Source organism: Manis pentadactyla, chromosome 1 (assembly GCF_030020395.1).
Source record: "Manis pentadactyla isolate mManPen7 chromosome 1, mManPen7.hap1, whole genome shotgun sequence".
NCBI classification, from domain to species: domain Eukaryota; kingdom Metazoa; phylum Chordata; class Mammalia; order Pholidota; family Manidae; genus Manis; species Manis pentadactyla.
The window spans coordinates 75,228,527-75,249,849 of NC_080019.1; the positions used below are offsets into that span (position 1 = coordinate 75,228,527).

The following is a 21,323-nucleotide window of genomic DNA, read 5'->3' on the forward strand; positions in this document are numbered from 1 at the left end:
AACTGTGGAATTTGTAATTTTGTATACTTTGTGTTAAAGTGAAACCTTCAAATCCCTCTGACCCAAAGCCCCATTCCCACCCCCAACTCCCCACTTCCCAGCCCCCACCCCCCTGCATTAAGGACAGGAAGCTGCAGAGCAGCTCTGGTGAGGCAAGAAGGACGCAGGGAAAGATGAAACAGTACGTGGATGCCCTGGGTCTTTGCTTGGTTGATCCAAATCCCCGGACGCTAACAAACGTTCCAGCCAATGAGAGCGTTCCTACAGTCCATTTCTGCCGGCAAGGGGCGGGACTCCCTCCTGCCTTTCGGTTGGACCCAGAGTGGGCGTGGCTCACGCGCCTGCCTGTTTACTGCCTGGCGCGCCCACCCGGCTCTGTGTTGCCCAGACAACCGTGGCTGGGTCGCCGCAAGCTCGGTTGGAGACGTTCGCTGCACTGAGGACCCTGTACCTGTCGGGAGATCGTTCGCAGTGACTCATTTCCCCAGGAATACATCGGAACAGTAGGGAGAGTAAGGTTCTGTGGCCTTTTCACCCGAATTCCTTGGTGGGCGCTCGGGTGCCTGACGGGCTGCGTCGCCCTGCGACCCCCTCTCGGGCCTCAGCGCGCGCCCCGCGGCCGGATCCAGGTGGGGAAGGGACTTCGCATATCCTCAGAAAACCACCGGGCGAACCACGAGCCCTCGAACTGCAGGTTCCGCTTCCCCCGTGGGCTGTTCAGTTTGCATCAGTGCCTTTATTTGCTGCCATTTATAATTACCTTAACGGGGCGGGGGTCTTTGAAGGAGATCCGCGCAGCGGGGTGTTGCGAGGCTGCGGCCAGGGAACAGCCCGAGCCGAGGGAACAGGCCCTCTGTGTTCTTTGCAGAGCCATGGACAGCAAGAAGATTCCCCTGCAGGTAGGTCTCAAGAGGCGCTTGCTTCCAGCACTTGGTTGAGGTTGAGGACCGAGGAGTACTGTGTGGAGCGGGAAGGGCTGTATAAAAGTGGTGTTCTGTTAGCCAGCTGTACGTGATAGACAGTGTACCCTTCTGATTTAAAGGGAAAAACCTTACCTCGCATCCCTAGTGATGACAAATATTTTGTGCACTTTAATATAAATAAACATAAAATTAGGTATAAACTCTTTATGCTTATAGGATTTATGCAACTATAAAACCCAAACATGAATAAAAAAGAAAAAAAACAGGAAAAGATGAATCAGTATAATCTGGTGTGACGTATGTTTTGTTGAAATGTAATTGCAGTTTGCTGTGAGAATATCCGTTCCTTTGCCTTTGGGCATGGGTCTGTAACTGTGCTCCCTGGGGACTGTGCTTCCACAGCTGCTCTTTTCAGTCATCTGCTTATTCAACAAATGTTTTGATATTTTATGTGCAGCAGATTCGTTCCATAGAGTGCCTTACTTCAGTTCAACCTGGAACAAGTGAATCCATAAGCCAGTGTCTGCTCTTTTTTTTCAAAGCCCTTAACAATATGTAGTGGTTGCTTTTAAAGCAATGATTAATATAGGGAGGGGGATGAGAGAATGGGTAAAATAGGTGTAGGGGATAAAGAGGTACAAACTTCAAATTATAAAATAAATTAGTCACAGGAATGGAAGTACAATGTAGAGAATATAACCAATAATATTGTAATATCTTGGTATGGTAACGGGGTAACTACACTTACCACAGTGTTCAGTAATGTATATAATGATTGAATCACTATGTTGTACATCTGAAACGTAATATGGGCCCATGTAGAAGGAAATTTTAAAATGTCTCATAGTCCGTTTGGCCCATCAGGCACCTCCTGGAGAGCAGAGTGGCAGTGGTCTTGATATGCCTGATTTATCTTTCATTGTCCTCTGTGACACCAGCACTTTAGTTGGGAATTTCAAAAGTCTGTGATTACAAACAGTAGAAAATAATGCCATTCTAAAAATGGTGGGTACTGGAGGGGTAAGGGAGGGAAGGGCTTGACTGAAGTCGGAGTACCTGCTGTTGTTCTTGACTCTTCTCTCAGCCAGCTCTGGGCCTTTGGATAAATCACATAACCTCTCTGGCCATGGCTTGCCATCTGTAGAAAGAGGATTTTGGATGAATTATCCCTAAGGACCTTCCAACATTGATGTTCTAAGTATCCTAGAGTCATGAAATTTTTCATATGCCTATATTCTGTCTGTAAATTCGAAGCAGCTGGTCCTACCACTTGTTGCTGTATGAACAATTTCCTCAACCTCTCTGAGCCTCCATATCCTTTATGTAAATAGGAGGGATAATGCATAACCTGCAGAGTTGTGACGAGACTCCTTTAGACATTTCTAGGCTGATCTGGATGCTGTCTGGGTTGGCTGTAAGATTTGTGCCCCATGTGATTATCTTTATGTGTAGCTATGCCCTATATCCTCTTTGGGGGTAATAACATTTTCCAGCAATTTTTTAAAAGTATGTATTTCAGCAATTAAAAAAAATGCATGTTTCTCCATAGCTCTGAGTTCCATGCAGTACCCAAGTAAGAGTTCCCCTTAGCTGCAGGAGGAAGGGTTGCGGTGCGCACTGAGGCAGCCGTAAGCATTGCCTCTCTACCAGGTCTGCACCTTGGAAGCAGTGCTCCAGAGTCGGCCAACCTGCAAACCCTGATCCCTCTCTGGGTAAGATGATTTAGGCTTCCTTCTGTGACTGGAACAGAATTGCAGGATAGCAAGAGATAGTCTGGTCAAAAGGTGCCACACATTCCCCGTTTATTCCCTACCAAATGTAGGTCTTAGTGAAGTCCAAGTATTTCCCATACCGATCTGCTCGCGCCCTGCTCCTGGGAGTGAGATTCTAAACCTCTCCAGAGTCCTGGCCCCACTGCTGGTGTGGTTCACTTCATGACAGAGGCGCAGCTTAGAGAGTTACCACTGATGGACAGCTGAGCCTCTGGAAGTGACTGTTAAGAGGGAGACGGGGTGCTCTTCTGAACCTTCTGTCACTTTCCTTAGGACAATAGTTGTGGGCCCCGGATGATATCAGTCCAACTCTCATTTCATTTAAGGCACCAAGAAGAAGACTTTTTGTTTCTTCTTCTTTTTTTTTTTCTCCATAAAAACAATAAAGTACAGGAGCATGATTTCTTTAAAAAGATCTTTAATAGAGGATTTGCAGATGTAATAAGTTTCCAGCCTTTTAAAGGAACAAAGACCTTAGCATCCCTGTATTAAGAATGAATGTGGGGCAGGGCGTGTGGCGCATGGGAGGGACGGGGGCTGGCCCGGGCGAGCGCGAGGGCCCGAGCGGGGCGGCCCGCCGGCCGGGCTGCGCGGCCCGCTGTCGCGTGCTCGGGTGCCGTGGCCGCCTCCACCTCGGAGGAGCGCTTGGGCTGGCCGGGAGGGCCCCGGGAGACCGCTAAAAATGTGTACTTCAGCAAAGAGCGACACTACGTTGGACGCATAGTGGGTTCCAGTTCATTCTCTCCTCCAACAGTTTTGGGTTTCACTTAACATCTGGAAGGCATTTTTTACCATCTGTGAAAACTTCCCTATAATTCATTTTTCCTCACTCCAGTATTAAGAATTATACCAAATTGAAAAAATATGAATGAATATCCTAAAAAAAGAAAAAGGAAGACTTTACACCCTTCTCGTTATTCAGATTCCTCTGGAATAAGCAGAATTGCAGATGGATTCAGTGGAATTTTTTCTGACCATTGTTACAGTGTTTGTTCTATGAGACAACCAGATTTAAAGTATTTTGACAACAAAGATGATGATTCTGATACAGAAACATCAAATGACTTGCCAAAATTTACGGATGGAATCAAGGCCCGAAACAGAAATCAGAACTACCTGGTTCCCAGTCCTGTGCTTAGAATCCTAGAGCACTCTGCATTTTCTACAGAAAAATCTGCTGATATTGAAATTTGTGATGAAGAGTGTGATTCACTTGAATCAGTCAACCAGCAAACTCAGGAGGAGAGTCCTATAGAAGTCCACACTGCTGAAGATGTTCCAATTGCTGTAGAAGTGCATGTCATTTCTGAAGATTATGATATAGAGACAGAAAACAATTCTTCTGAGAGTCTCCAAGACCAAATTGATGAGAATCCACCAGCTAAACTTTGCAAAATTCTTGACAAGAACCAAGCTTTGAATGTGACTGCCCAGCAGAAATGGCCTTTACTGAGAGCTAATAGCAGTGGCCTCTATAAATGTGAACTCTGTGAGTTCAACAGCAAGTATTTTTCTGATTTAAAGCAGCATATGATCCTGAAGCATAAGCGAACTGATTCAAATGTGTGTCGAGTATGCAAGGAAACTTTCTCTACCAACATGCTTCTAATCGAACATGCCAAATTGCATGAAGAGGATCCCTACATTTGTAAATACTGCGATTATAAGACAGTAATTTTTGAGAATCTCAGCCAGCACATTGCAGACACTCATTTTAGTGATCACCTTTGTTGGTGTGAACAGTGTGATGTACAGTTCTCCTCAAGCAGTGAACTCTACCTACATTTCTAGGAACACAGCTGTGATGAACAGTACTTGTGTCAGTTCTGTGAACATGAAACAAATGATCCAGAAGACTTGCATAGCCATGTGGTAAATGAACATGCATGTAAATTAATAGAATTAAGTGATAAGTATAACAATGGAGAACATGGACAGTACAGTCTCTTAAGCAAAATTACGTTTGACAAGTGTAAAAATTTCTTTGTATGTCAAGTATGTGGTTTTCGGAGTAGACTTCATACAAATGTTAACAGGCATGTTGCTATTGAACATACTAAGATTTTTCCTCATGTTTGTGATGACTGTTGCAAAGGTTTTTCAAGTATGCTAGAATATTGCAAACATTTAAATTCACATTTATCTGAAGGGATTTACTTATGCCAGTACTGTGAATATTCAACAGGACAGATTGAAGATCTTAAAATTCATCTAGATTTCAAACATTCAGCTGACTTACCTCATAAATGCAATGACTGCTTGATGAGGTTTGGAAATGAAAGGGAATTAATAAGTCATCTTCCAGTCCATGAGACAACTTGATTATTCTCTTTAAATGACATAATGTAAAGTAATAAATTTAACTTTTTTTGGGAAAAAAAAAAAAAGAATGAATGTACTTGTTATGGTCTTTTAATTTATGTATTTTCAAAGTAGCTCCTCACAAAAATGTATTAATTACAAAGTGAAAGGGAATAAATTCACAGTGCAGAAGCCTGACAGACCACCTTAATTAAGTGATCAAAGTGAACCTCATCAGTCATGGGCAGATTGAAATTGTGTGTCACCTGGTAAGATGCAATGAGAAAGCTCTTCCACTTACCTGACACTCTAACCAGTTCCAACCAGTCCCAGCCAATCCAAAGATGTACAGCCTGCATCAAACTAGGAGAAAACGTCAGTCACACTCAATCTGAGGGACGGTCTACAAAATATCCCTCCTGTAGTTTCAGAAGTGTCAAGGCCATGAAAATCAAAGAAAGATGGAAAGAACTGTTTTAGACCAAGAGAGACTGAAGAGCCTTGGCAAATAAATCCAGCACATGATCCTGAATAGATCCTTTGCTATTCAGGACATTATTGAGATGATTGGTAAAACCAGGATGGGGTCTGTGGATTAAATAGTAATAATATATCAATGTTTATTTCCTGATTTTAATAGTTGTATTGTGGTTATGTAGTATAATGGGATGTTAGGTTGATAATTTATTTTCAAATAATTCAAGCAAAAGTTCTTTATACTGTACTTGCACATTTTCTGTAAATTTGAAATTATTTCAAATGAAAACATTATGTAAAAATATACACTAATAATAAGGTACTGTGTATGACAGTATGCATTTCTTTTTGAATTCCATTTCTAATATAAACCAGAATTCTTTGTAGATAAGATAAAAATGTGAATAAATGACAATAAATTACTTCTGACATGGATGTTTGGATATATTTAACAAAAGATGTGCAAAAGATATACACTGAAAACTACAAAACATTGAGGAAGCTTTAATAAATGATGACAAATATATTCATGGACTGGAAGACTCAGTGTTGTTAAGATTTCAAAAATTTCCCCCAAATTGAACCATATATTCAATGCAATCCCAGTTAAGATCTCTGCAGAATTTTTGCAGAAATGGACAAGCCTGTTCTAAAATATATTTGGAAATGCAAAGAACCTTGAATAGTTGAACAGTATTGAAAAAAGGACAAATATGGAAGCCCCATACTGCCTGATTCCAAGACTTATTATAAAGCCATAGTAATCAAAATAGTGTGGTACTGGCATAAGAAGAGACCAATAGGTCAATAAAACAGAAGAGTCCAAGAGGAGCCCAGACTTATGCAAAGGTGCTGAAGCAGTTTGATGGGGAAATAAATCTTTTCAATAAATGTTACAGAACAACAGTACTTCTACATGGAAAAAAATTAACCCCAGCTCCCCCTTCACAATATAGACAAAAATTAATTACAGATGAGATTGGCTTGCAGACTTAAATGTGAAAGCTTAAATTATAAAGCTTCCAGAAGAAAATAGGAAATACCTTGTGACTTTGAGGAAACATTGCTTAGAAGAACATAGAAAGCACTAACCATGAAGCTAAAATTCAATAAATTACACTTCATCAATATTAAAAACTTCTGTCCCATAAAAGACATTGTTAAGGAAATGAATAGGCAAACTACAGACATGACACATATTTATAGTACATATATCTGACAAAGATTTTGTACTTCCCCTCAATATTATGTATATATACATATATATATATCTACTGCACATCTAATAATAAAAGGCCAACAATCTAATGAAAATGGACAGATCAATGGGTATTTCTCAAAGAAGATAACCCAAATGACTGATAAGCATTTTATTAATAATGCTAAACACCATCAGTCATCAAGGAAATGAAATTAAAGCCACAATGAGATACCATTACATCACCATTAGTGTGGCTAAAATTCAGAAGACTGACATCACCAAAGTTTGGTGATAATATGGAGCAACTGAATCTCTTTGCTGATGGAATTTTAACATGGTACAGCCACTTTAGGAGAAGCACTAGCAGGGTCTTATTAAACTAAACATACATTTATCCTATGTCCCACCAATTCCACTTCTAGGTATTTACTTACCAAGGACAAATGGAAACACAAGCACACAAAGATTTAACAAGAATGTTCATAAGTCTTTATTCAGCATACTCCCAAACTGGAAGTAACCCAAACATCTATCAAGCAAATTATGATATAGTCCTACCGTGGAATATGCTCAAGAATAAAAATGAACAAAGTATTGACACATGAAAACACAGATGAATCCCAAACATGTGCTGAGTGAAAGAAGCCAGCACAAAGTAACACGTGCTGTATTATTCCCTTTATATGATGTTTTAGAAGACAGGACAAATCTGTTGTGTTGGAAAGCAGATGAGTGTTTCCTGGGGTGAGTGAGCCCTGGTGAGTGGCTGGCAGGAGATCCAGAGGGACTTCCGGGGTGGTGGAAATGGCCTGCATTGTGATACGGGTTCGGGCACCTGGGTGTATGCGTTTGCCAAAACTCACTGAAAGGTAACACTTTAGTTTTGTGTGTTTCGCAGTATGTAAATTATATCTTAAAACATAGAAAGACAAAAAACAGATGAATTCTTCTCTGTATTCATAAATATGGATAAATGTCAAAACTCAACATTGAGTGAAAAAAATGCAGAAGGATATCTATAGGATGATACTATTTATGTACATTTTATGAATACAAGACAATTTTATATGTCGTTTTCAGATGAGTAACAAGTAAAAATTATTTTTTAAAAAATGACAGATTTTTGTATGATGGTAGTTATTCCTGGGGATAGAGGCAGGAAGAGAGAAAGAGAAAAGAAAATTGGGCAAAGAGGTCAGGTTGACCTTTGTAACTGTTTCATTGAGGTGCTTGGAGGGAGGGAGAGATCTGGAGCCAATCATGACCTTGAGGCCCCTCGGCGCCCTCAGTTACACAGCATTTGTTTCTCTTTGCTGGTAGGTCAGCATCAGCACCCAAGAACTGTGGGAGGAGATGCTCAGTGCTAAAGGACTCACTGGTAACTGAAGATCATTTTTTACAGCCAGCCTTTTCAAAATTGCTAAATGACACATTGGTGCAATGAGCACTGTTTTCCTCTAACCTTGAGTTTCATAGATAAAGAACCAGGTAATTTCAGTGTGTGTGTGTGTGTGTGTACACATATATATACAAACACACATATATATATGTGACTTGAACATCTGTTAGTAAGCTCAGCCCAGGAAACCAGGGAGTGTTTTTAAAACAGGGTTCCCTGTTTAAGTTGATTGTCACACTGAAGGGTTGTTTGGTGTTAAGAAGCCCAAGCCTCTTCTAATTACCTGAGGCACAGAGGGGAATGTACTGGAAGGAATATGGCATCTTTTGGAGCTCAGGGGCTGGGAGGAGAGCCAGGCATCCCAGGGACTGGAACCAGGGACCGCACAGTCCTCAGGACACAGCACAGCCGCTGTCCCTGGGCCTCATAGTCCCTAGCCACCTCATATCGGTTTTCTATTGCCATTCAACAATTTACTCCAGAACTCAGTGGTTTAAAACAGCATTTACTATTCCCCTGTTTCCGTGGGTGCAGAATGCAGGTGTCCCTTAGCTGGATGTCCTGGCTCAGGGGCTCACACAGGTTGCAGTTAAGGAATCAGAAGGAAATGTCAGAGCTCAGCTGGCGTCAGATTTGTTTCCAAGCTCTGTCATGTGCTTTGGCATAACTTAGAAGGTCACTTCCAAGTTCATTCATATGGCTATTGGCAGGACTCTGGTCCTTGCTGGCCAGAAAAACCAATTTCTTGCCGTCAGTCTCTCTATAGGCTACTCACAACATGGTGATTTTCCTCCCGAGAACAGGGCTGAGAGACAGACATACAGACAGGGGGAGGGACAGAGAGGGAGAGAAATGAAAGCCATAGCCTTTTTGTAACCTCATCCAAAAGTGACATCCCATCACTCTTGCCCTGTTCTGTTTCTTAGAAGCCAGTCGCTAGGTCCAGCCTGCATGCCAGGGCAGGGGGTCACAAAGGCCTAAGGCCCCGGGGGCAGGGATCATTGGCGGTGTCTTAGAGGCTGCCTATCATACCCCACTCCCCAGGACTGCTTTCCCTTCTTCATTTACTCTGGATCTCTCTGGCTCTGTTTCTGTGTCTGCTCAGGCCTCCTCTCTGTAAACAGACCTGCTCAGTCAGCTTTCTGCTCTTTTCTTTCTCCATTGCTACCTTCCCACAATGACTTCAGCTTTCAAACCCCTCCACCTTCCCTCTCTCATGACTCAATTCGTCTTTCCAGCCCTTTCACCCACTGAACATGTCCTCAGCCCCAACCTGCTTCCTGAACATGTCACGTGTTGTCCCAGTTTTTCACTGTCATCCCTGTCATTCCTACTGCCTGGGAAAACTCACAGCCCTTCTCATTCTCGGGCTCAGCTCTAAAGCCATGCCTTGCATGCAGTCTTCCCTGAAGCTCTGTGTGCTCGCTTCCCCCAAGGAATCTTTAGGGCTTGGGGGTAGGACTCAGTGTCACACCCCAGAGCACACCCAGCTTGGGTGACCCCTGTGTGGGGTGCGCTCTTGTGGCTTTCCCCAGACTCTGAACACAGGGCACTGTCTTCATGCACATCTGCAGCCAACTTGTCCAGGCCTGGGCCCTACTGGGTGCTAAATAAATGCTGGTTGCACTGATCCAGTAGTGTGGGTGTGAGTCTTGCCACACTCTACTACTGCTTGGGGAATTACGAAGCTTTTCTGATGGTGCCAAGTCTTAAATATTTTGTCCACGTGTTGTGTTTGTGCAACTAAAACATGGCTCCAGGGCAGAGCTACAACTTCTCTGTCTTTAACAGCAGTAGAAGACTACTGCCTTGTCATTTGGGGGTAATTTGCCACGTTCCAGTTACCATAGGTGAACAAAGCTCACATCTTGTTGAGGATGGACTCACCAAGTCCGCTGTAAGCGGTGCCAGGGAGTTTGTTCACTGCAGGCAGCAGGGGCTTGTCTGCCCCTTCTCACTCCTCCCTCTTCCTAGAGCCTGCAGGAATTTGCTTCCAAAGTCAACCACTCTCTTGAAAGTCTTGCCTTGTGCTGGCTCACATCCACCTACCTTCAAACATGTAAAAAAAAAAAATTCAGGTGTATGCATTGTACATACCCTTCCCTCTAGGTGTCTACTCTGTTTGCTTCCTGACCTTCAGAGTCAAACTCTCCCTATGGTTTCTCTCTGGTACCCACTCTGCATGGCCTTGTGAAGTGTGCCTGTGTCCCCACCACTCCGTGGAGAGCCAGGGGTGCAAGAGGAGTGGAAGCCATTACAAAGGATTAGGCTGAACTAGCCGTAGAAATCCTGCTTAAGAGATTGGTTGCTAATTGGGCCCCATTTTTTTCCCACTGGGGCTCTGACCTGCCCTCTTCGGTGGGCCTGGAGACAGGGTTCTCTAAGTCCTCAAGGACTCTCTTCTGGCCTGACCCAGTGCCCTTCTTCTCCATTACTGGGTGTACTGAATCTCCAAACCCCTCAACTGTGAAGCTGTTGCTCTCAAGGAAGCCCAGAGCTTGGCACCCCCCGCCCGTATGCCAAGGAGGCCCGAATCCCGCCTTCCTGCCCCTGTTGGTATCTGGCTGCCTTTGGGCCCCATGCCTGAGGTTGACCAGTTGGTACTGGAAACCCTGTGTGACTAGAATCTAGTCCACTTTTCTCCCTCCCCACAAGTGATCTCTCCCTGCCTCCACCCAGTTCTTTCTGCCTGCCGAGCTCAGCGATGGAGGCCTTTCCACACCCACGTCCCCGCGTCGTCCCCTTCCTTTCCAGGGTCTCATGGATTCTTCTGTTCCTTCCCTCCCATCCCACTGTCACCCCGTCTGGCTTCCTCATCTCTCCCCATACCCAGCTTGTCTCTGATGCTCTCTCTGCAGAACCACGCTGCTTGGCTGAACTAATCAGTACTCCTGGATTGTGCTTCCTGCCACTTTCCTGCAGCCAGCTGAAAGAGCGTGGGCTCTTGCTTCAGATGCGCCTGGATTCAAAACTTGGTTCTACTGCTTGAGAATTTTAAGTGTTTTACTTTGGGTTGGTTACTTCACCTCTTTGTGCTTCATTTTCCTCATCTCTGTGGTAAGGTAATGATTCCCATCCTGTTTTTTTTTTTTTTTGAGAGAAAAGCAAAGTGCAGATGCCCTCTTGCAGCTCAATAAATAACAGCTCCCTTGCCTTTCTAAAATTTTCTGTGAATCCCCACTGCCTAGCAAATCAGGGGGGAATGCCTCAAACCCACATTCCATGCTCCTCCATGTTGCCCGCCACCACTTGCTGTAGCCCAACCGCAGGCAGGACTGGTCCCGGCCCACCCAGCGGCCCCCAATCCCCACCTGTGCCTGGTCACCACTGCTTCCCACCACAGCCTCCCTGTCTGCCCAGCTGAGCCTGGCATTTTCTACAACACCCAGTGCAAGTAGCCCTTCCACCGGGAGGCGTTCCTTCTCTGATGAGTACAGTACCAAGTTAACACAGTGCTTCCAGGATCTATGCTAATTTTAGTAGTAATTTATATTTTGCTTTATTAATAGTTTTCACATCATGTGAAAATTGTGAAATGTGAATCTTCAAAAAGTAAAAGCACAAATTGCATGCTGTTAAAATTGGCAGGCTTGGTAGTTCATAAACAGTGTCTACACTATCTCCCTGTGACCGGGCCAGAAATGCCCACCTGTGTGGATGAGGCTTGAGCCTTGTGAGTGCTGATGTCTTTGGGAAGACATCCTCTTCTAAAATGTGGCCCCTGGTACATCACAATCTGGCACTGGCCGTGTCAGGCTGGGTGGGCCCTGCGTGTATCCGGTGCACGTGTTGGTATAGCTTGCTCAGCTTTCCTGCAGGCCTGTGGGCCCATGCAACAGGGCCTCATGCCCAGTCCTGGTACACTCCATAGACTGGGACCAAAGAAGAAAAACATACCCAAGTTTCCATCTAGGTCTCTAGAACAATGCTGATTTTATAAAATCAATAAAACTTTCCTTTACCCAAAGCAAGTGGTTTTTAATTCATCAGCAGAAAAAGTCAAAGCTGTGTTTATTATCAAAGTAGCTAAGACTTGCTTGTATGTTGACAGGTCACCTACAGCGACCTCTTCTTTTTGGAATAGGTAGTTTCAGTCTAATTGAAATATTTATTGAGGGCCCCCCTCTGTGCTAGGTCTGACCCTGAATGTAGCTTGGAAACTCTTTAAGGTAAAGGATCCATGTTAAGAAAATGATTTTCCACCATACTTACTTCATTACATTTAGAATTCAGAACATTCAAAAGTACGAGGGCAAGCTGTGTTTCCATGCCTGCTCATACTGATGGGATGGATAATAAAGCCCTTTAACTGTTAAATCCCCCTGCAAACGGATGTCCACTGGGGAGGGGTCAGAATATGCAGGAGCATGTCTGCCTGTCATGATGTGTGCTGTGCCCACTGACCGTTCCTGCTTCTTGGTTCCACACAGTTGTCGACGTCTATCAGGGCTGGTGTGGCCCCTGTAAGCCCGTGGTGAGCCTTTTCCAGAAGATGAGGATGGAGGCTGGCCTGGACCTTCTGCATTTTGCATTGGTAAGATCCTCCCTTAGCAGAGTATCACATAACATTGTAAAATAATTAAAAATTTGAAGACAGGAACAGGAAGTGTGAGCTGCCTTTCTCAGAGTATTGAAAAGGTGTCAGCCATGGGTGTTTTGTTGCTGATAAGGCATGATGCTAATTTATGGTTTCTCTAGAGATGGAGCTTCCTACCCCTGCCCACACCTCCCTCCTTGACAGTCTCTCGCAGCTCCGGCAGCCTCCAGGGCTGCGCACAGGGAAGGAATACATGTCCCTCTAACCAGAGGCTCCTTCCTGGCTTACAGACCCTGGGAACTTGGAGTTTCACTTTCAGGGCACAGGGTAGCAAGATTTCTTCTGCTCCATAATGGGGATCTTCTAACAAACATTTACTTGGATTAATGGATGGAAATGGGGAACTTCCAGAGAAGTGTGCAAGAGACGCTCAGTATTTTCTGCATGGATTTGGGGTTCATAGACTGAACGCAGGAGAAAATATACCTTCCTGCTGGCTAATCTCTCAAGGACTTCGCACGTCCTCAGATGGGAGTCAGTTTTGGCATTTCTGGAGAGAGCATGGAGGAAACCCCGGGATGGGGAGTCATCATGTCTGTTAAGGGTGTGTCAGCCACTGCAGGCCAAGTCTGGGGACCCCTTGCTCCTGGGACTGCCAGCTAGGGCAGCAGGTGGGTGGTAGACAGCGAGGCTCCCTTGACCTGGAGCAGTAGCTGGGTGGGGAGCAGAAGAAACCATTGTTTCCTCCCTATTTTATTCTTCAAAGAAGTATACGTTGTCAACAACTTTCACCAGTATGTTGACAGGACAGCTGTTCTGATTCTGATGAAAAGACATTAAAAGGAGTAACGAGAGCAAGTGGGCTTCACCTGGGGAGGACAGTCAGGGTGTGGGGGGGGGCACGTGTATGAGTGTGTGTGTGTATGTTTAGGGTGTGTGCTGTGTGTGTGGTGTATATGTGAGTATGTATCGGGTGTGTATGTATTGGGTGTGGTGTGTGTGTATATTATGTGATGTGGTGTGTGCGCATATGGGGTATGTGCTGGGGACCATCCCGTGTAGCTCTCCTGCCATCAGGCCCCTGCGTCCGCTGCGCCCAGGGTCCTGCTGACAGTCTGTTCTCTTTAGGCAGAAGCAGATTGTCTGGATGTCCTGGAAAAATACCGAGGAAGGTGTGAGCCAACCTTTCTGTTTTATGCAGTAAGTACATCTTCAGAATCAGAACTAATCAATGGTTGCAAATCACTGTGGTTCATGTAGAGGCACCTCACTGACATCAGTTCTCCCTGGCAGTCACCGAGAGGCTGCACTGACCCAAACCAGTGAGGTGTTTTCTCTGTGACCATATCAGTTATTTTGGTTGAGGACACATGTCCTCGAGCATGGTAACGCAGGCCCCTGCCTGGGCTGGTGGCCATAGGCTGTGCTCACAGGCAGTGGGGCGGGTGCCACAGTGCCGCCGGCCATGGGGCTTGTGCCCTCCTGTGTGGCCGGATGTGGGAAAGTCTGGAAGTTACTCAGACGGGCGCTCTGCGGGCTCAGGAACACCCTTGACTGCATGTGCACTCTCAGAGAAGAGCTTCAAGATTTCTATCCTCTGCTCCACAGAGGGGAGCTCTCAGTCAGCCTCAACAGCCCTCTGAGGTAGACAGGCTCTGCGTTCACCTTTACTCAACTTAAGACGTGAAGATATGTTTACAGGAAGTCGGAAATGCAAGGGACTTACTGAGGGGAGCCAAGTGGGTCAGTGTTTTGCAAATATAATTAGATGTCTCTGGGTGTGACAGCCAGCTGTGGCCCCACACCTCTTAGGGCCACAGCCACACCTGGCTTCCTAGGTGTGGGTCCCCCGCAGGGCCCTGAAGGCAGTTTGATCCTGAACCCGCTGCCTGGTCACACAGTCAGGGAGACAGCGGGCCGCCCACCCAGGTCTCCTGGCAGCCTGGCTGGGTTGTTGGATTTGGAAACCTTTGGGCTCCTGCCATCAGCACCACAAGGAGGACAGATTTGAGGCTTATGGTAAAATGTTACTCGAGCCTTGACTTCTAGTAGGGAGACCAAAGCTATGTGATGAAACATGTATGGGAAGACATGGGGAGGAGCCGGGATAGACATCCCATGGCCAGGGTTTGGGGGTGTCGGAGTGTCATTACAGAACTGGGATCACCACCACAGCAAGTGGTGGGCCTGCCTGAGCCCATAGTGATTAAAGCATCAATCATAACCGGCTGTGTGGGACCGTGTGCAAAGCCGGCAGGCTCTGGCACAGTCTCTCCCCCTCTGGTGGTTCACAGAGCGGTGGGTTGGGAATGCAGGAGGACCCACTCCATGGGGCCTTGTGTGAGTAACGTGCATGGAGACCGCTGAAAAAGTTAAGCAGGAAACCCAGCGTCACCTGAGAGACCATGCCTGCCGACGGGGTGAAGTGTCCCGAGCACCCAGAGCTGGGACTTGAGCCATGCCCTGCATGCCAGGTGTCATGGTCTTAGCCTGCTGTCACTGTTTCTCTGATGGGACCACCCCTCTCCCCACTTGACTCCCCATTCATCAGGGGTGGCAACTATGTCTTTTCATGTTCAGTGTCTATATTCTTTACTGCTGTCTTGGCTCTTGGCATACTGAATGTTCAGTAGGTATTTGTTGAATGAATGAGCCATATAGAGGCCACACTTAGTCACTCACAACCTTGTGTGCCCTGTTCCACCCCTAAGTTTTGAAAGAAGTGGATGGAGGCTATGGGCCTGGGGTTGAGGGTCAGCGACCTTGGGCACACTCTTAAACAAAGCTCTGGGACACTCTCGCCATCTCTTGATAAATAGTTGGGGAGAGGAGCTCCTGTGGTCTGAGCAGCACATGTCTTCTGTATCCCAGGGAGGAGAACTAGTGGCATTGGTTAGAGGAGCAAATGCCCTGTTGCTGCAGGAAACCATCCTAGACCAGCTGGAGGCAGAAAAGAAGGTGTTGGCTGAAGGCCAAGAATGGAAAGTGGTAAGGGGAGTCACTTCTCCAGGCCCCAAACCCTCAGCCCGGCTCCAGGCAACGTCAGCAGTTCCCTCCCATCCCCCCGCTAGTTCTCCTGGAGCGCTCGGGGGAAAGCTTCATTGAATGACCACCCCGGGGTCCCCCAGGGCTCAGGGGGCAGCCCAAAGCCCAGGGACTTGCATGCATTTTGAAACCTTCTTCTAAAAAAGTCCTCTCTTCATCCAGAACTCTCTAACTTCTTTTATCCATTTCTCTTTCATCCCCCACTTCAACTCTTAACAGGGGTTTCTGGAATCCTGACAATGAATTCAGAAATGAAAATAAAGTTATGGAATTGAGGAGTCAGCCTTGGGGTGAAACTCTCCTGGTGACCTACCCTCACCTCCCATTCCTGAAAGTTTTCCTTGGGATCCAAGAGAATTCATTAATTTAGAAATTAATCTCTGTCATTAGTGTGAGAAATGGGATCAGCATAATTTGTGATTTCCATACAATAATTCCATGGTAACACTTTTTCTTGAGTAACTGGCTGCCATTGAAAATCGACACACCTTGGGTAAAGAGAGGTTATTTCTTGGCACTTTGAGCATCTGCCAGATGAGTGTGAACATTGTTCAATTCTAGTTTTCATATTCAATCCCAAATGGCAAAGCCCTGATTTTATAGAATGGGTTAAAATCAAATCATGTTTTTCCCCCCCAAAATTGGCAATTTTCCCCCAAGCAAGAAAATCATAAATCCTTGTGCCCCCTGCAGGGGAAAATGAAGTCTACTACTTCCCTGCATTATGTAGCCAATCATATAAAATTTACTTGCATTTCAGTTCTTCTTTTGTTTTCTTGCCAACTATTTCATCTTTGTTTTTCCTTAGTTTCTACTTGATGCTTGTGAAAACAGGCAGAATCTAAACCTTAAGATAGCACAGACTCCCTTGTCCTTGAAAGCTTCCCCTACATCATCCAGCAACTAAACAGGATTTTGTAAAGTTTCCAAGATCGAGCATCTTGACCCCCTTTCTTGGCTCTGCAATTTGGATCTTTAGTTTTGTGGCTCCTGTAGATTTCTGAAGGTCTATGTGGTAATTTGAATTAGCGCTAACTATTTTCTGTTGGTGGCCCATTCGTGCTAGATTAGAGATGAGGCTCTGTCTGGGGAAGATGGGTGCTGTTCCCATGGAAAGGATGATGGTGAAGATGAGGACGTGGGTGAGTACAGAACCAAGCAAGGCCAAAAGGCAAAGCCAACTTGGATTTATGAGTTTTGTTTTTTTTAATACGAGTCATCAGTTCATTAAGCAATCTGAACTCTGGTAAGATTGACCATAAAATGTTGGCTTCCAATCATCTGGCTTTGAATTCACTGTCAGATCCCCCTTCTGCCCTTTTATGGCACCTTTCAGTTTTCTGATCATGTTCAAATATAACAAGTGTGACAGTTTCATGCCGATTACCCGGCATCAGGAAAAGCTCCACTTAATAAAATGGAGGATAGTAACACTAATAATTTCAAGTAATGATGCTAGTGTTTCCTAGTCCGTATTTGAGCCACAGAACTCAAGTTTCTTTTCTTCACCTTTTTTCTGAGTCAACTGTACTGAACACTGTCCCTCCCCACAGCCCGGTACCCTCTTCCCTTATTCCCCAATTTTCAGCTCATGGACTTCACACTCCTGCCTTCCGGAGCCCTTAACTTCCAGCTGCTCTTCCCACAGTCGGATCAGTTAGAAAGGCTGCTTCTGGGAAGGCGGCTGTCCACACTAACAGACTCCAGGGGGAGCCACGATTAGGCTCTGCAAATGAGTTGCAAAGAGAAGGAAGATCTTTATTACTGCGTGAGGCAGAAAGTCTGTTTACTTGTGTGTGGATCATCAAAACTGTTTGAGTTAATTCTAACAAGGAAAGAGGCAGTTTGGGAGTGCAAGAAAACTTCAAATGTGAAAAGAAAATCAGCAATTTGGCTTCTGCCAGAGACACTTGCTGCATGCTTCTTGGATTATTTTCTTTCTCTGCCCTCCACTGTTACGTCCTCCCAAAACAAGTCTCAGAAAACAGTGCAAAAGCCTGCCCTTCCCCTTCCCCTTCCTTTCCTGGCCAGCCAAGCTTCCCGAGCTTCATCCACACTCCTTGGCTGCTCCTCCCCTTCTGTCCGGGTCTACCTGCTGCAGCCTGGCCTCTGTGCCAGCAGCAACCTGAACTGGCGCTCATCTGCCGGCAGGGGTGTGGGGGCGTGTAAATTTGTTCAGTAAGACTTTCAGGACTTCACTTTCCTTATCTTTAAAGTAGAGGGGTTATATAATTTCTAATATTCTGTAAAATCTTACCAAGGTAACAAAGAAAAATATATAATAGGTGTGGTATGACTTGCTACTGTCCACAGAATTTTTTGAAGTTTCCTAATTTGAGGGTACTCTGCAATGACACATCAAAAAATGCTAAAAAGCTTGGGCAGAAATAGTAAGAGGGACTTTGCATCCATGACAAAAAGTATAGAAAACATGTCATTTTTCTAGTTTTTTTTTTTTTATGGAAAGGAACATATTAGTGAAAATAGAAAATGAGCTTTTCAGTAGTGTGGTAATGCAATGATTTTTTAAAAAGTGAAATTGGACAAAATAAAAAATGAAAGGAAAGGAAATTATTGGGAATAAGCCTTCCAACAAAATAAAGCTGAATTATAAAATCTATTATTTTTCAGATAATAACATTCAACTAAGCAATAATTATTCCAGGTAAAATGAAAGTTGCCAGTATAGTGATGATTTTTTAAATGAAATTACTCTTATTCTGAAACTAAATATTTGAGATTTCTCTGAAGACAACAATAACTCACTACTTTATGCAATAATTCTGGAAAGCTTTACTTGGAATTAATATTTATAAAATATATTTTAAAATTTCCCTTTCTTATTTTTCTAACTTTCCTTATTTATTTCTTTGTTATATGCATTTACCATGTTCATTTTTTGGTCTATTTGTTTTCTTTTCTGACAAGCCATCTTGCTTTTGAAAACATAAATCTTATAATCGAGTATTTAGGTAACAGGCAATGTCATGGAGCCAGGAAAAAACGTCATTTTGGGAAAAGAAAGTTACTACATTTAGCTTCCCAGAAAGGAAGGGTAGAGCCAGATAGAAGTTAGATGGTTAAAAGTGTTATAAAGAAAACTTTCTGGAACTGTTAAGGGGAGCTTGCAATTAGAACTACCACCATCTGCAGGGAGACCTCCTTGTCAGCATCCCTCCCCATGAGGCTGCTGCCTCACAAACTGTACCCGTGTCATTAACCCTTGACCAGGTAAAATGTTGCTGCTGCCTCTTCATGCTACTGCTGATCCTCCATCCTCATTGCCGTGAATGGAAAAAAAAGTTTGATGTTTTTCCTGTGCTGTCTAGAAGATTTTAAAGCTACTTTTAATCAATGAAATGATTGCAGACTCATCCTCATACTGTTCTTTCTCTCCAAATTATGCAAACACCGCTTTTGAGGAAATAACAGTTCAGTTGTCCATAAGCAACTGGAGTTCTTCTCTTTGAGTGCTGGTCTTAGACAAAACATTTCCTGAAATACTGCAAGAGTTTAAGTGTAGTACCAGTTATAAAGAGCACAACTGCTTGCTCTCTAAATGAGTGTCAGATACGACATGTTCTGGAAATGACACAGATTTCACTACATCCTTTCCACGTGAACAGTGGCCACTCACGGTTTACCAAGTAACTCTGAAAGCTTTGGCCACCTCAGATGACCTTGCACACTAGGCAGCATTGTTTGGGGATAGTTGTAAATAAATGTGCTTTGCATGTATATCCAGAGAAAAGGAGTTCTCACCACTTCAGCAAACTGGCTTCAGTTTGGCACAGGAAGGAACAGCAGTGGTCTAAAACACAATGGGAACAAAGGTACTTTGGCTTGATCCTGTCCTTTCTTGCTAACTTCTTGTAATTATAGTCTGATACTGCTTCTAGGTTCCTTTGGCTTAAAGTTTGGGATTTTCTTCAATCCCTACTAGAATAAAAGTCTGCTTATATTTTTTCCCAACACTAACAAGGATTAGATCAAATACCTAATCATCTTTAATTCAGTAATGATTTGGCAAGGGGAGAAATTGAGCACATGGGCTTGTACGCTTCTGAACTAACAGAGTGTGGGTGGAGTCTCTTTGGCCTCTCCCAGCTTATGTATTCACTGTGAGTTTCTTCTCAATAGATTCTGAAATTGAAATTGATGGTGGACTCTCTTGGTTCAGTAAATCACCTACCTGAGGATGCTTGGTGAGAGATGTGGAGCCTGGAGAAATCTTCCATCAGAAAACTTTGTCTTTGCTCATTTCCAGTTAAACTTGTGGTACCACTTTGGGAGAACATTGTGGAGGCGGTAAGATTCCATTTCCTCTTCTGAGGTGCCTCTTGGATTTCATTTTGTCCCTTCCTTTGGAATTAGACAGCAGTTGTGCCGAGACTTTGACCCAAACACACATTCTCCAGATGCTGAGCATTTTACTTGGACTGGGAGCAGGTATATGTTTGCCCAGAATCTGTTGTTGAGATGATGGTCTGTACTTGAAACTGGAGATTAATGTCAGAGTCCTTCCCGCAGTCTGCAGGACCAGTGGGGGAATAAAAGGGAAATGTGTGGGGACTCCCCTTTCCCGGTAGCTAAAGGTAAGCCTTTCTGAGTGAAATTCAACTGGCATTTGGATAATATATTAAGAATTATTATTTAGCTTCTGTGATCATATTATTTTACTATATTATTAATTTGTATACTTTGAAATATTCCTCATTATATACACATATATTCATAATTTTAGTTTAAAAATCTATAAAATTAGTTTAGCATTAAAGTTATTTTTTATGTAATGAAGGATATCAAAATTATGAAAATATTAATAAGTATACTACTTTTTGTAACTTTATGTCAAAGCATATCTATGTTTGGCATAGAATTTTCAGTTTTGTATTTTGGTAACCTTTGGCTCACTATTGTAGCTTTTACAGGTGCAGGGTGATCCTGAAATACAAAAACTAAATTGAGAAATAAGCTTTCATTGGTTAATGCACAATTTGTACTTATGTGCCATCTCACTGAGAAAATCAGATGAGATGTTCCATTTCTGACATACGATATGGCATTAAAACTAACTGGCTAAGGGAAACATAGTCCCATACAACAGGGGAAATTTCAATGTATGCCTATGGAATCAAAATATCTGTTTGTTTCCTGGGATACGTTACTTCCTGAGAAGTATAGAAGGATTATAGCTACAGTGAGCCAACATTTGGAAGATATAGGTATTCATCTCCAGGACTTACTCATCACAGGATATCCTCCCTGTTGACCAATGAGTCACAGTTACAGAACTTGACATTCTCTCTTGTCAATATGATTTCAAAATAACCTTATGTTTGTCAAAATATTTCAAAATGTGGGAGTTCAGGTTACACAAGACCAGATGGAAGGTAGACTCTATGAACGTTTAAGGTGATAACCTTTTCATTTACACCTAAGCCCGGAATAAGAGATAAGTACATTATTAGTCTAGGTAAGAATTTATAAATATATGATATGTACATATAGCTTATCATTTAGTAGATTGTAACCCAAAAATTAAATTGTAACTTCTTGGAGTATCATGGAAAGAATTATGGAATTAACCTTGGCCAAACTAGGTTTAACTCAGAGCTATAACAGTTATTATATTCTTTGGGAAAAGTATTTATTTTTATTATTATTT

General features: G+C 43.7%; 2 protein-coding genes across 2 annotated transcripts in view; both read left to right on the top strand.

Annotated features, from left to right (window-relative positions):
* The first annotated feature begins 291 nt into the window (after nt 1–291).
* The window catches only part of NME9 (NME/NM23 family member 9), a 153,130-nt gene continuing 132,098 nt past the window's right edge, over nt 292–21,323 (top strand). Inside the window, 5 exon segments of the mRNA XM_057488382.1 lie at nt 292–503; nt 7,995–8,052; nt 12,504–12,607; nt 13,739–13,810; nt 16,722–16,797. Coding sequence (XP_057344365.1) covers nt 8,028–8,052; nt 12,504–12,607; nt 13,739–13,810; nt 16,722–16,797 — 277 coding nt within the window. The 5' untranslated portion in view covers nt 292–503; nt 7,995–8,027.
* Nucleotides 3,226–5,068, top strand: LOC118922006 (zinc finger protein 639). Its single transcript, XM_036904275.2, is given in 1 exon segment — nt 3,226–5,068. A coding segment is annotated over 1 exon segment (1,458 nt). The 5' UTR covers nt 3,226–3,559; the 3' UTR covers nt 5,018–5,068.